The sequence below is a fragment of the Notolepis coatsorum genome, assembly GCF_963971535.1.
Source record: "Notolepis coatsorum genome assembly, chromosome: 16".
Classification (NCBI taxonomy): domain Eukaryota; kingdom Metazoa; phylum Chordata; class Actinopteri; order Aulopiformes; family Paralepididae; genus Notolepis; species Notolepis coatsorum.
The window spans coordinates 27,817,077-27,833,268 of record NC_140180.1 but is presented as its reverse complement, the minus strand read 5'-3'; the positions used below and the strand labels follow the sequence as shown (position 1 = coordinate 27,833,268).

Below are 16,192 nucleotides of genomic sequence, written 5' to 3'. Positions count from 1 at the left end.
TTCAGTCTGAAGGAAACTGTCCTTCTGTAAACTAACTCTAAGTTACATTGTTAATTTAGTTTGTATTTACTTTTCTAGTTTAAGTTAATTCAATTAAAGAAATTGTAACTACAATTACATTTAAAACATTGTTATGCATAATAATTATCTGTTCTGTGCGCAACCGAGGGAACATGTATGCGCGTGCACGGGAGCGCGCGTGCACGTGGCGTTTGGCCTTGGCCCATATTACGACTGCACCACTGCCCTAACCCTAACCCTAACCTTAACCAACTAACCCTAACCCTAACCTTAACCTTAACCTTAACCCTAACCTTAACCAACTAACCCTAACCCTAACCCTAACCTTAACCCTAACCCAACTTCGAAAGACAGCGACTTCGAAAGAGTCGCCAAGCTTAACCAGTTTGTTAGGAGTAACGCGGTTGGCGCTGAAAAAAACATCAGTGGCCAATCAGATCCCGCAAACCGAACGCGGAAGTGAAACTCCGTTGGGTAAAATATACAGGCCTCCTGGCCTGTTAGGCTTCCAGTAAAAATTTGGTATGCGCATTTATGACCCCTAGAAAACTAGCAATTTTGCTGGCCCCATGACCTCTCCCCTGGTGCCACCATCAGGCCAAACAAAGAACAAGTTATCCCCTGGCTATAGCACCACTATCAGGCTTTGTTTTGTTTGGTCTGAGGCTGTAGTAGGCTCAGTTTTAAAGCTAGCGTGAAGGTAATGGCATCATACTATTATCATAGATCCTTTTCAGGTGGCAGAATGGATACAACTGTGGTATGTAATATACAAGGTCACATGGTGCTGGAGAGAGGAGGGTTCGGGATCTGATGCTGTCTGAGGACAGATGCCAAGTGACCACTATACACTCAAACACAAACACATATACAGTACACACACACACACACACACACACACACACACGCACACACACACAATTTAGCCACGCCGCCTTATGTAACTCATTAACTATCTAGATACGTGTGGGAGGCATCATTGTACTCAGCAGAGAGTGGGATTAAGCTCAATGCTACTTTGAGAGCATGCACCTGCACAATAGGAGGGTCGCAGTGTATCACAAATTACCTGCTTGTTTCAATTCTCGAATGGTCAAAAGTGGTTCAGTTTTGTATCCAATCTGTGTAACTAATAGTATCAACTCTATCTAAACGTAATCAATTTCACATAATTGAACATGGGAATGTGGCCATCATAAGTTTCGATCACAATGTTCCAAAATGAAGAACACAATGTTTATTACATATTTATGAGTATAAAATACGGACCCACAGTGCTGAGCTGCATCCCAAATGAATGTTCAGGCTCCCGACTTTCAGATGATATTTAACACTTCTATATGGCATAGATACAATTTTCATGCAAGAATTCAATATATTGAAAACTGTCAAGACTATGGATCAAAGGCAGAAAGCCCATCTGTTGCACAATAGGTTTACGCCCCCTCCTCGCAGCTGTGTGTGCGCGTGTCTCTCTCTCTCTCTCTCTCTCTCTCTCTCTCTCTCTCTCTCTCTCTCTCTCTCTCTCTCTCTCTCTCTCTCTCTCTCTCTCTCTCTCTCTCTCTCTCTCTCGTCGGCTTCAGCTAACGCTTGCAGTGGAGCCGAGTGAAACAGTCATTGCTAGGAACGCAAGCGAGAGAAAGCATGGTTGCAAATCGGGTTATCGTTTATGGCGGAAGAGGCGCACTGGGTTCCAAGTGTGTCCAGCATTTCAAATCTAAAGGATGGGTGAGTGACAAATAAACATAGAGAGCCGCAGTCTTTCATCTCTGTTTTACCAATGGCTACTTGTTGAACATAATTATGTCACTTTAGGCATAACGCTTTGGATTATGCATCCATATCTCCCTCCCTCTCTCTCCCCCCATCTCTCTCTCTCTCTCTATCTCTCTATCTCTCTCTCTCTCTCCCCCCATCTCTCTCTCTCTCTCTGTTCACTTAATAGTGGGTTGCCAGCATCGACATCGTTGCAAATGAGGAGGCAAATGCGAACGTTCTTGTAAAGTTGTCAGAATCCTTTACCGAGCAAGCAGGACAGGTAGGTGGATGCTGCTGCCCCACCGTCGATTGGATGGTCTGTTGTCAAGGAAACGTGTTGTCAACGCTACTAACTAATCAGGATGACTCAAATACAGAGGACACATTTACCCATTAAGGAGATTAATAAAGTTGCAACTTAACTTAACTAAAGCTGAAGCATGGCAAACCATAAAACCCTGATAAAGGGTTCCTTAGTCTACACAGTGGATACTAGATTACCTGGATTTTGGTTTGCTATGCACCAATGAATATACCCTACTTTTAGGCTACTTTTGCATTCATAAAGGTGAACAACATTTGGTTTGTGGAGTAGATGTATACTAGTATTGTAACGACCACAGATGCCTAGACACACTAGCCCTCGGCTAATATGGGTCGATCCCTTTAGTTGACTGGTTTCACCTGTGGTCTGGGCGACCCGCGGGTTCGATTCCCGGCTCTCCCCTGAATTTGCTACAGTATGAACCCACAATTATGGTGATGATGAACAGGCCCCCCTCCCCCTGGTCTCATAGGCCAACCATATTCAAATATCACCAGATTAATCCTGTTTGCCAGCATCGTGGCCTTTTGTCAACGTGTTATCTGTCAAGTTAGTTTTTATTTGTCAGAACAAAATACAGTATACTTTATAATGAAATGCTTGTTTCTTATGAGCCCCTGAGAGTGTGCTACTGTACATACAGTAAAGAGAAAGTAAGTCAAACAAATCTCTGTGTTCCTACGTAGGTAACAGCAGACGTGGGCCAGTTGCTAGGGGAACAGAAAGTAGATGCCATCTTGTGTGTTGCAGGCGGATGGGCCGGAGGAAATTGCAGCTCCAAAGGTCAGAGTTCAACTGTGTTCTCTGTGATATTATCAATAACCTAATTCTCTGCTCTGTTCATATATGCAGAAAACAGTCTTATTCATGTCTCTGAAGCCTTCCTCAGCTCTTGACTCAATTATCACGCCCCTTTGTCGTAGACCCATGCTCTGAATGGCGGATATTCACTCTCCACTCGTGTGTGTGTGTCTCTCTCAGACTTCTACAAAAACACAGATATGATGTGGAAGCAGAGTGTGTGGACCAGCAGCATCTCTGGCCACCTGGCCGCTCTGCACCTGAAAGCTGGGGGGCTGCTGACGCTGCCTGGGGCCAAGGCGTCCCTCGGTGGCACCAGCGGTAAGTATCCGGCCGGTACAGAGTACTGATCCGATCCCGCTTTAGCGCTCACCGAACAGTATGGACTTAGACCAGCCGGTTTGGGTCATTGGACAAAGAATATTGAGATTATGATCCATTTCTATCATATTGATCACGCTTCTTCTACGCGTCAAAAATGAATAAAATCACATCAGTTTCTGGCGCATTACTCGCAGGCTCTTGGAATAGGATTTCTGCATCTGGGGAAGTTCTCCGATATCGTATTGATATCCCATACGAGTATCGGTACATCCCTCCCTACTGTTGTTCACATCACGATGACCTTGTTTGGCTTCAAAGCACACTTTCAAATGGACTTTGACAAGTGAGGGTAAGCGTGTGCCTGCCATGTGCCCAATGTAAAAGCTAAAGGACAACGGAAGGAACAGAATACACATTAAAAAAAAATAACAGAGTAGATGTTGGACGTATGGTTGTGTGTGGTTTCCATGTAGCCCTTAGGCTTTGCCATCGTCTGCATGTGACGAAAACCTCATGATATCATTCTCTGCTGCACCCACTATTCACTCGAAGCATGTGCCATGTGATGCCCCCCCCTCCCCTCCCTCCTTACATTTAATCCTACCCATGTGATGGACTGACATACAATACAATACAACAATACAAACCCTTTACACCGGTGGGCCCAAAAACCCTAGATCAGCAGTCACTACAGAGCAGCCAATCTCATTGGCTGTTGGTTTGGGAGGAGCATGACTCGGCAGTTCTGTATGTCAGCATGCTGTGTTGCACCACTGAAATGGATATTTCACTGTTTGTATTCGACTGGTTTGTACTCAGGGGACTGGAGATCATACATTACATCCCCCACAGGACTGAATGTTTTGACTTTTGTTGGATGAATTTATTGAGAATATGACTAATTGGGTTTACCTTGGCTTCTATTGACTTAGTCTTTACCATTATTTCATTAACATTTTCAACCCTTTATTTATACTAGAAAGCCAACTGAGGTTTCCCTCATATCAGTCACGTCGAGTTTACATACCGAGATCAGCATGAATCATAAATACAGCATGAAAATCACAGCATACAGAATCACAACAATAAGACAACAAGTTGATGGCAGACAAAAGCAAGGATAACAAATCAATTAAAACACGTACAACTTGATCGGCAGTGATTAGTGATCAAGGTCTTAAATTCTGCAATAGAGGGAAGAATAAAAAATTTTGGGGATTGTTGGAGTTCATTCCATGAGCTATGGGCATCGTAATAAAATGCAGATTTACGCAGTCTGATATCAATCAATCAATATCAATTCATCCATCTATCCATCAGGTTTTGTTTATATAGCACATTTTGTAAAGCACATTGTATTTAACTCGGTACAAACATGCAGTGCAGTCAATGCAGTGACTTTATCACTGCAGTGTACAGTATGTGATTCTAGAATACTCAACTGGAGAAAAGACACATAAGATGAACTCTTAAAAACATACTTCTTTTTGGGGGGTTGGTTGGGGCGGGTTATTGAGTTTAAGTTACACAATCTCTAACAAATTGTTAATATAATACCTTGGTATTGTTTGTGAATGATGTCATATCATACAACTACAGACTGTGTTTCTCTGCATATGTCCCTCTTATCTGCTCGGATCAAACAGTTTGAGCAAACAAGGATATTTGCCTAATAAACCTGCAGAGAACAGATGCTGTGTGTAGACAACGGCATAGAGGGGATTGTGATGACAGGTATTCACTGAGAAGCAGGCCTAAATATATTGACTTTCACCGTTAAGCCAATAATCTTTCATGGTTTTAGAAACATGTGCAAAGTTTCACTGTGGTAGGTAACTTATAATGAGCAGAATTTATTTCTGAAAGTTCTCATGACTAATTTCCTTTTCTGAAAATGAAAGAATGAATATTGCATTTATATAGCACTTTTCTAAATACTCAAAGCGCTTGACAATGTAGGGTGGAAATTGCCTCCTTCACCACCACTGTGTAGCACTTAACCTTGGGCTACGCAGGCTCAATGGCTGCCATACACTGGCACCAGGCACACATCACACTACACAATGACTACCATACACTGGCACCAGGCACACATCACACTACACAAGGGGAAGGCTAAGAGAATTATTAAGGACTCGAGCCACCCGAACAACTGCCTCTTTGAACTGCTGCCGTCAGGCAAGCGATACCGGAGTCTTATGGCGAGCACAGAAAGACTCAGAAGGAGCTTCTATCCCCAGGCCATCAGGCTGCTAAACGAACAATAATCGCTAAACGAACAATAATCACTATGCAACAACCATCAAATGCACACAGCACACACACCCACACGCACACACACACTCACTCAAACAAACAACACACTGCAGCACCCACTCTCCACACTTTAGATCACACAAACACACTTACACTTTATATTTATTGATAAAGGATTTGCACTACAACTCGTACACCTACTGTGAATTGTACCTAAACTGCACCTCGTCCATTTATGCCTTGCACTATATAGTATTGTATATTAGTACACTGCACAGTATTGTATATTGTATGGTAACTACGTCTACGAACATTGTACATATGTCTAAACTGAACACTGTGACCTCTTTTTTTTCTTCTAATTTTTACTATGTTTTTATTTCATACTATCTTGTCATGCACAGTCTCTGGAGCGCAACAGTAAGAAGCATTTTGTACAAAAGTATTCTGTACTTCTGTATGACAACTATTAAAGAAACTTGAAACTTGAAACTTGAACAATGGCTGAAAGGCTCAGGAGACAGGGATTGAGATCAGCCAATTAAGGAAGAGGGATGGTAAGGTTGCCTTGATGTCAGAGACCTGATTGTGCATTTGGCCAGGAACATCAGGGAACCCCCTACTCTTTGCGATAGGCGCCCTGGATTCTTTAACGACCGTCGGGACCTCGGTTTAACGTCTCATCCGAAGGATGGCAGCTGTACGGTGTCCCTATCACTGTAACAGGGGCATTGTTACAGCCAAGTCCAGAGGACAGAGTGCTCCCTGCTGGACGACAATACAAAAATATACAGTATATAAATAAAACGTTTTAAAAACGTCTTTTTACTATTACGTACCCTATATATATAAGCTATTTCGATATGCTTTTTTTTTGTTTTTAACCATATCAGCTCTTGAAGCTTTGAAGCATTCAGGTCAGTCATATATGTTTGTGTGTTTGTTTGTTATCCTTTATAAATAAAGGATAATAAACCAGTTTTCTGAGCTAGGAACGCCCTGCTTCACACTCACATAGTTACATACATTCACACCTGGGAGCCGACCCTGTACAACCACAGTCCGACACTGTTGGCCACTGAGCAACTTCACTGGAGAAGTTGGGGGTTAAGTTCCTTGCTCAAGGGCACACCAGCGGTTGGTATTGATGGATGGAAGAGTGTTATACATTCACTTCCCCATCCAGTCCGTACAGGGATTGAACCGGCGATCGTGTGGTCACTCGTCTGCTTCTCTAACCTTTAGGCCACCACTGCTTTCCCTGCTGTGGGTTAAGGGCTACCACACCATGGGAATACCCTTTGACCTTAACCTCTGGAGTATTAGTATTTGGCTCTCAGGTTGAATCTCAGAAGGAGGTGACTTTCCTTCTTCTCTACACGTCACTCCATCTAGATTTCTCACAAAACCTGGATTCTGTTGATCAGAAATGGTTTTTATATTCTATCTTGTAGAGGTTTAGCCATATAATCCATCGAGTAACCCTCAATTAGTGCTTTCTTTTCAATCGTTTTGTGAATATAACATTGTACATGAGCCTAGCAAGCTACACCTTTTCCCCCTGTATTGTGTTGGTCTAGAAAGCTACACCCTTTTCCCCTGTATTGTGTTGGTCTAGCAAGCTACACCTTTTCCCCCTGTATTGTGTTGGTCTAGCAAGCCGGACTTGTGTCTACCATTTAACCAGTGGGTGTGCACTTTAAATCTGAGTGACTGATGCAGTGTTGTAGTACTCAAGTCCATGACTCGGATTTGAGCACTGATGACTTGGACTTGGACTTTGACTTGAGCATTGACTGCATTCGGACTCGGAAGGTACAGGCGAGGACTTTGACTTGTTAATTGATAAATGCAGTTATTAAAAAAAAAAAAATTAATAGGCGCTAATCATTTGGCATAAGATATTGATGGCTAGTGCATTTGTTGCATTGGTCACAAAGTAAATAAACTCCCTTTGAAATGGTGACCGCTGTGTCATTTATGTTTAATGTAGACCTTTTTTTATTTGTACAGTATGTCAGCTCTTTGACTGCCAGAGTGGAGTGGACTCAACCTTGATGACTTGGACTTGGACTCGGACTAGGTTAATGGGAATTCGACTCGGACTCGACTCAGGCTCTTCTTTGGTGACTCGAGATTTAGTGACACGACTACAACACTGGACTGATGTAGTGTCGCTGAGTGCAGGGCAGGACACGGAGAGAACTTGTACCCGATTGTTCTAATCAGAAACACGCTCCAAATGAAACTATATGTCGGCTAACGGTGTCTGCATTAACGAAGCTCACGTGAACCCCTCTGTTGGTTACATCAAAGAAAGTCTGATGGTCAGAGCGTCTGGTAAAGGGCCAGGCTAGTGTTTGTACACTCAGACCAAAGCAAGTATCCCGGAAAAGATGTCTCACCACCCCTTCTCTCCCATTGGCCAGTTCTTCAAAGGTAGCTTCCCAGGCCTGTCATATAATTGGAGTTGGGGGTCGGGGGAATGCTTAGCATTCTTTTAAAGCCCAGTTTAAATGGAAAAAAATACGGCTATTGATTCCAGATGCGTTAGTAAAAAAAAATAAAACATTAATGGAAATAAGCCAAGAATGTGGTTCTGGAATAAGTCTTGCTGTGAAAATCCCATAAACTCAGTATAGCAAAGAACAAGCCGTTTACTGACACTTATTTAGCATATTAGAAACATTGTGTATGCAGATGATGAAAGCCTTCATACTTGACATCTCTGACACAATGTATTGCATTGCGATGGAGGGTGTGTGCTGTGCATTGTGCATGTCCAAGGGAAGCCTTCAGATTAATTTGATATTCTATGTGATTCTATTTTAGGTCTAACTATGAATGTACATGGCACTCAAAGTACTGTAGGGCTAGGTGAAATAATACACATTATCTTATATCGTCTATCTGTGTGAGTATTATATGATATTGTGAATCGTGATACACTATTTTGATGTCTGAACCGAGTCAGATTTCTTCAATATTTAAGTAATGTAATGGTTTATCCTACCCTCTCCTCTTCTCTTTCACATATCTGTGCAGGCATGGTGGGCTATGGCATGGCTAAGGCTGCTATCCACCAACTGTGTCAGAGTCTAGCAGGCGAGGACAGTGGTCTGCCCTCAGGAGCCACTGCTGTTGCCATACTACCGTGAGTCATGCTTTCACATTACTCATAATGTATTACACACGTATTACACACGCATTACTCATAATGTATTACACACGCATTACTCATAACGTATTACACACGCATTACTCATAATGTATTACACATGCATTACTCATAATGTATTACACACGTATTACACACGCATTACTCATAATGTATTACACACGTATTACACATGCATTACTCATAACGTATTACACACATATTACTCATAATGTATTACACACGTATTACTCATAATGTATTACACGCGTATTACACACGCATTACTCATAATGTATTACACACATATTACTCATAATGTATTACACACGTATTACTCATAATGTATTACACACGTATTACACACGCATTACTCATAATGTATTACACACGTATTACACACGCATTACTCATAATGTATTACACACGTATTACACACGCATTACTCATAACGTATTACACACATATTACTCATAATGTATTACACACGTATTACTCATAATGTATTACACACATATTACTCATAATGTATTACACACGCATTACTCATAACGTATTACACAGGCATTACTCATAATGTATTACACATGTATTACACACGCATTACTCATAATGTATTACACACATATTACTCATAATGTATTACACACGCATTACTTAAAATGTATTACACACGTATTACACACGCATTACTCATAACGTATTACACACGTATTACACACGCATTACTCATAATGTATTACACACATATTACTCATAATGTATTACACACGCATTACTCATAATGTATTACACACATATTACTCATAATGTATTACACACGCATTACTCATAACGTATTACACACGCATTACACACGCATTACTCATAATGTATTACACACGCATTACTCATAATGTATTACACACGCATTACTCATAATGTATTACACACGCATTACTCATAATGTATTACACACGTATTACACACGCATTACTCATAACGTATTACACACGTATTACACACGCATTACTCATAATGTATTACACACGCATTACTCATAACGTATTACACACGTATTACACACGCATTACTCATAATGTATTACACACGTATTACACACGCATTACTCATAATGTATTACACACATATTACTCATAATGTATTACACACGCATTACTCATAATGTATTACACACGCATTACTCATAATGTATTACACACATATTACTCATAATGTATTACACACGCATTACTCATAACGTATTACACACGTATTACCCTTACTGTGTTAGCTTACACACGTATTAACCATAATGTATAATCTTACACACATATTACCCATAATGTATTAGCGTACACACGTGTGATACAGTTGTTACATGTAGTGTACTACACAGTAGTTGTGTATATATGCAATACAGTAGAAACCCTTTTTCAGGATAGCAGCTCAGAATTCCATATATAGCGTATAACGTATATAACGTATGGTTGTCCACAGTGTGCTTAAAATGGTTGGGTTTTTCCAACATGGATGGTTCAAGCTGTTTTCATCCACACCACTGCCCCCTGATGATTGGTTCATTGAATCTATAGCCTATGTTTCTGCACTATCATCATGAAAAGCTAGCGTTGGAGTGTTCTGGGGGAGTGGAGGAGTGGAGCGCTCTGTTTGGTTGTATTTCCTGCCATGTGAAGCCACTGCTCCAGCTAGCTGTCACATCTGTTCAGCGTTAGCCCAATGACTTGCACTTCTGCAACAACAGCAACCCCCATCTGGCACGTTGAGCCTGTCTCAGCACCACAAGACAACAGCACACTGTAGCTTTCATTGTATGAAGTGTGATAAGACAAACTATTAAAGTGTCATAATAAGACAATGTTGACCTGAAAGAGAATATAGCGTTTTCAAATAGGCTTTGTGAAGCTTTACAGTATGAAACATCAACATACATATAGGTACACAACAGACATGATACATGATTGCAATGCAACATTAATTGTATTACACATGTGTGTACCTATGTATGCGGATGTCTTATAAAGCTTTATGAAGCCTACTTGAAAATGCTATATTCATCACAATTAATTTGTGGTACGACGGTATCACACTTAACCATTTATATTGTTCACCATTATACTTACACAAGGCACATCTTAACAGCCAATTTAGTGGATTCTCACTGACGCCGATGAAAATACACCTTGTGAAATAGGCAAATGTGAGTTAAAACACAAACACAACCAACCCATCAATAACCCATTTAGACCTAAAACGCCTGCTAAAAAGGCATTATATAGCCTGCATATACACACAAAATGTGTTTCTCTGTTTCAATGGGTTAAAGTAGTGAATAAAATAATAAAATGGCTCAATTATAATACATTAACTCTTTTTGTAGGTATACACAAGGGGCTTTTTGTACGCACTGTGTGTGTAATCAGCCAGGCAGCTCAGCTCTCCTCTCCTCTCCTCTCCTCTCCTCTCCTCTCCTCTCCTCTCCTCTCCTCTCCTCTCCTCTCCTCTCCTCTCCTCTCCTCTCCTCTCCAGCGCCTGAGACAGAGCTGCACACTGATTACCATCTGACTTAATTTGGCAGGGTTACCTTGGATACGCCGATGAACAGGAAGTTCATGCCTGACGCAGATTTCAGTTCCTGGACACCGCTGGAGTACATTGTGGAGTAAGCATTGGTGTGACCGGCGTCACCATGTTATTTTCTACTATATCAATGTGGAATATAATCACATACTTTCACACTTTGATCTGCAGATATAGAATAGGCTTTTTGGAATAGATCAAGAGATCAGTCAATCAATCAAGATAATAATTTGTTTACATTTGGGTCACTGATTGGGCCCATAGAAATTACTTGAAACTTAAATACCAGGTTTCACCACTAGATGGCAAAGGTGTATCAACATCAGCTACAACATGAAGGCGTTTTGATTCAAACATTTTTTATACATTTTTGAAAGGCAGTGGTTTACATTGTGTGTTGTTGGCATCATCATTCTCCAAATATCTATGTTCACAATACAAACCACGTGCAAAACAATTGGCATGTTAGGTAACTACTGTACAGTACATAGAAGCAGTCCCAAAGCTTTCATCAGGCTACTTACAAGTCCACACCCTGATGTGAAGTGCAAATTACTGCATGTGTCTTTTAACTAATACATTTACTTCATCGGTTGTCCTAACTTTGTTGTCTGGTTTGACGTCAGGCCGGGATGATATACTGTTGCATTTCGAAGAAGCGAGTTTGTGTTCATTTCCGCTCAGCAGAGAACCCAAGCATTGAATCTGGCTGCTGCCACACAGGGCAGGAGAGATTAGATGGGATTTGATGAAGCTCGGTAATCCCTGAGGAAACAAATGAGGGTCTGGGGACAGAAATAGAAACATTCTCTATGGAGGAGGTCAGGTGGCAATTAGTATCTCACTGTCCCTTTTCATACAATCTGCATGTGTTTTTGGCCCTCAAGATATAGTTTCCTTTTCAATGACTAATTATTAATTATTTACATTCAATAGAATGGCCGGTAACATTTAATTTAGAGGTGCACTATGCCGTTTTGGAAAGAAATGTTGAAAAATAATAATAATAATAATAATCTTGGATGTAAACAAACAGAGGAATATTGGGTCTTTGGAACACTGTTGCTGTTCACAACGGCAGGGCCCGCCATTCTGTTTACACACATATTCTAGGCTTACAGTACGTTTCGTTCACAGTACCTCAAGATGATTTTGTTTTGATATGTAATAACATACGAATAATTTAAAGAATGACATGTATAAATCAATAGTAAATGCATTTTGTAAACCAATAGCAGGCTCTGCAATTCCCCCCTCCCTGTTGGTAATTAATTATCATGTGTGATCGTGTATTTATTAATCCACATAACAGATCCACACATCTTCTAATAACATACATCAATAACCAGACCAAATTACATCCATAATGCAGCTGGTTTTAATTTGTTTCATGAGGAAACATGACATGTTATAAGCCAAGTCACAAGAGCTTTTAATAGCTGATACATTATTATATAAAACAATTACAATCCATTAGGCCTGGGATTAGGGATCGGCACACTTATTCGAATATTCAACTATTCAAAGTGTTTATAATATACTGTAGCTATAGCTGTTGGTTCTGTTTGTGTCAACTACACTGATCCAGCCTACTTAAATTTAACAAATTGGATTTGGTTTCCTTATTTATTGAATATCAATGCAATAGGGAGGTGTAGTCTGACGTCACTGGTTGTTCCACCCGTATAGGGATTTATCATTGGGAAAATTGAAAAAAGGAGGGCGGGGCTTGGCATAGGTCAATTATGATCACAGAAGGCCTTCAGGCTACATTATGACTATTTTTCTTGTTTTTTGGGGGGGGGACAGGAGGGTAGTTCAGTTAAGCAATTTATTGATATGTCTTCAGATGCCCATCCCTATTCCCTACCTTCAATGAATGTTGCTTTACATCAAAATGACATGGTCAAATAGTTTATGCAGTATATATATTCATCTTTATTTTGCTCTAGGTCTTTCTTCAACTGGGCCAGCGGTGCGGACCGTCCAGCATCGGGAAGCCTGGTCCAGCTGATCACCACTGGAGGAGAGACACAGGCTGTGCCCACACACTAGAGAGAGAGAGAGAGAGAGAGAGAGAGAGGTAAATGGAGAAATTAAGAGTTGTAGCGGCGTGAGAGATGGGTAGATGATAGAGAGAGGTGGGATGAAGGGAGGATGAGGGGAGAGAGGATAGTGACAATGAGAAATTGGGAGAGTTAGGGAGGGAGGGAGGAGGCATAAACAGTCTCACAGCGTCATCTAGTGGTCGATTACTATTACTGGTCAAATAAAAACAGTCATATGATACCATTAGGGCTGTCCTCAACTAAAGAAGTCCTCAGTCGTGCTGATAATTTTTTCAGGAAGTAACTCGTTCAGCATGGAATACAGCATAAAAGATAGACTTATCGACTAAGTCGACCAATTAGTGGACTTTTGAGAGGGCAGCCCTAGTTACTGTGTGGAGACAAATCCCCTGAAATAAATCAACCTATCTATCTGTCCTCACAAGAGCAGTATATCAGAGAGTACTGTGTAAAAGTTAGTGTATGTTTATAATGTTTAGTCTTTATATGTAAGTCCTCTCTTACCATGAGATAAAAAAAACAAAGATGAAGTAAACCGCTGTCTTCTTTCAAACATACAATGCATTCTAGAGTGGAGTGGCCTTATTGTGCTGTATGTTTGTGGTCAAGTGTACTTCAGTGTGTGTCTACATCATGATGATGATGCTTCGTGCTGTTACAGTATTTCAAAGTACCATGTCCGTATTTGTACCAGATTTGCAGTAAAAAAAAAAAAAAAAACACGAATAAAGGAAAAAAATATGTTGAAATATGAATGTGGACTTAATAGATGTGGTACCTGCTCCAAGCTTAATTGCTCAGACACTGATTAGAATTAGGTGTGTTTATGAAACTATGGTCCCAGTGTGCATTTAGCTTACCCAGGAGCACCGGTGAGAGATTACACTCTCTTGGAGAGTTGTGCCTCAGATAGCCCCTTTCGGGACTGTAAATCACGCCAACATCGTTGGACGAGCTATGCTCTCCGTGCATCAACAGTCCCTTCTACGATGATCACAGCGCAAGTGCACCAGGCAGCCAAAGCCGGAAGTAAAGCTGTGTTGACAAGTTTATTAAAATAATTTTAAGTGTTTATTAGCAACGCCAAGTTTTCAAACCCTAGCGTCTGTCTGTCCGAAACCCTTGTGCAACTGTGAGGGCCTTTGAAATGTCTGTGCGACACTTGTACGAGGAGTGTTTTGTTGCCGAACAGCGTGACAGACTTAATTGTGGGATTTTTACATCATCGTAGAAGGGACTTTATTTACGGAGAGCATAGCTCATCCAACGATGTTGGCGTGATTTACAGTCCCGAAAGGGGCTATGCCTCAGAGTGAATAGGACGGGGTTCTCCTAGTCGTGTATCGTGGCAATGTCCTTTAGGTACACAATAACATGGATGTCATAGGATCTTGATCAAGTTGCCATGGAAACAAGTCTTGTTTCATGTGTGTACGGTGCGTGAAACTACTGATTAGGGATCAGCACATCAGGACTCAAAAAGCTGGAACGTTTGTAGCCCCTTTCGTGACACAGCAGTCACTTGCTCGACCTAACTAGCCATGGGAACATTCACTCTGAAGCACTGGTTATTTACGAACTGTTCGTTCTAAATTTATCACAGAGAAATGTGAAAGGTACTCACAGTTGCACAAGGGTTTCACACACAAAACCGGGGTGGTTTGAAAGCTTGGCGTTGCTAATAAACATTTTAAATAATTTTTATAAATTGGTCAACACTGCATTATTTCCGGCGTTGGGTGCATGATGCGCATGCGCTGTGATCACAGCGCAGGCAGCGAAATACGGAAATAAAGCCGCTTTGAGCAGTGTTGACCAGTTTATAAAAATTATTTTAAATGTTTATTAGCAACGCCGAGCTTTCAAACCACCCCGGTTTTGTGTGTGAAACCCTTGTGCAACTGTGAGTACCTTTGACATTTCTCTGTGATAAATTTAGAACGAACAGTTCATATATAACCAGTGCTTCAGAGTGAATGTTCCCATGGCTAGTTAGGTCGAGCAAGTGACTGCTGTATCATCAGCAGTCACTAAAGGGACTAGAACGTTTGGTGATTCCTTCGCTGTTTGTATAGATCCTGAGCGTCGTGTCAACTGAACCAGGACATTGATTTCCATGGCAACTCCATTAAATGTTCTATGGCATCCAATCTGTGGCGTTACCACCAGCCAAGTGACTGTTGTAAACTTGCACATGGGAGAAAGGCCTATCTATCATTTCAGTTTCTATGCTCGAAACACCACCAACAATGTGTACCACCAGATGGCGCTCCTTGATAACACTGCCTGCCCCCCCCCCCCCCCCCCCCCCCCCCCATGCACTGCTAGCATTAGAGGCATGAGTATTAATCAAATGGATGGGCACTTGTGTCTGATTGCACACCCTAGTAGTGCATGCACTGTAAAAATGACTGCACATAAGAGACACGTTCTTTAGCGTTCTCCCCTAGTGTCTTTGGCAAATGCAAATCTCCACAGTGGTGGCAAATGGGAAGGTATCAATTTAACAGTTGGATTATGACAGATAGATTTTTACAGCCATTCTACTCTGGAACAAAATATTGGTCTAGTTCTCCCGACCCATATATTCTCGCTTAGCATGGAGTAGAATGCAGATAAATAGAGCAGAGGACAATTATTGGACCTTAGTCTTAAACTCTGCTATTTCTCATGGCTAGCCACGGTTCAGGGGTACTAGAGGGCTGTTGACAAGCACACTGCAATAAATCACAATGCTGGGAATTAATAGGAAAGAGCAAAGCACCCCGGCTCACTGTAGCTGATATGTATTTATTCTATGTGGCATGGCAATTCATCTAGATGTGTGTGTGTGTGTGTGTGTGTGTGGGCCTGAGGCGTATTCAACACGGCTCGCATACATTAGCTTCCATGATGCCAATG

General features: G+C 41.3%; 1 protein-coding gene across 1 annotated transcript; it reads left to right on the top strand.

Moving 5' to 3' along the window:
* The first annotated feature begins 1,606 nt into the window (after positions 1 to 1,606).
* On the top strand, positions 1,607 to 14,004 carry qdpra (quinoid dihydropteridine reductase a). Its single transcript, XM_084331791.1, has 7 exons — positions 1,607 to 1,749; positions 1,967 to 2,059; positions 2,791 to 2,887; positions 3,086 to 3,226; positions 8,531 to 8,639; positions 11,221 to 11,304; positions 13,175 to 14,004. Exons 1-7 carry the CDS (start codon positions 1,666 to 1,668, stop codon positions 13,275 to 13,277), a joined length of 711 nt encoding a protein of 236 aa, XP_084187917.1. The 5' UTR covers positions 1,607 to 1,665; the 3' UTR covers positions 13,278 to 14,004.
* Positions 14,005 to 16,192: the final 2,188 nt, after the last annotated feature.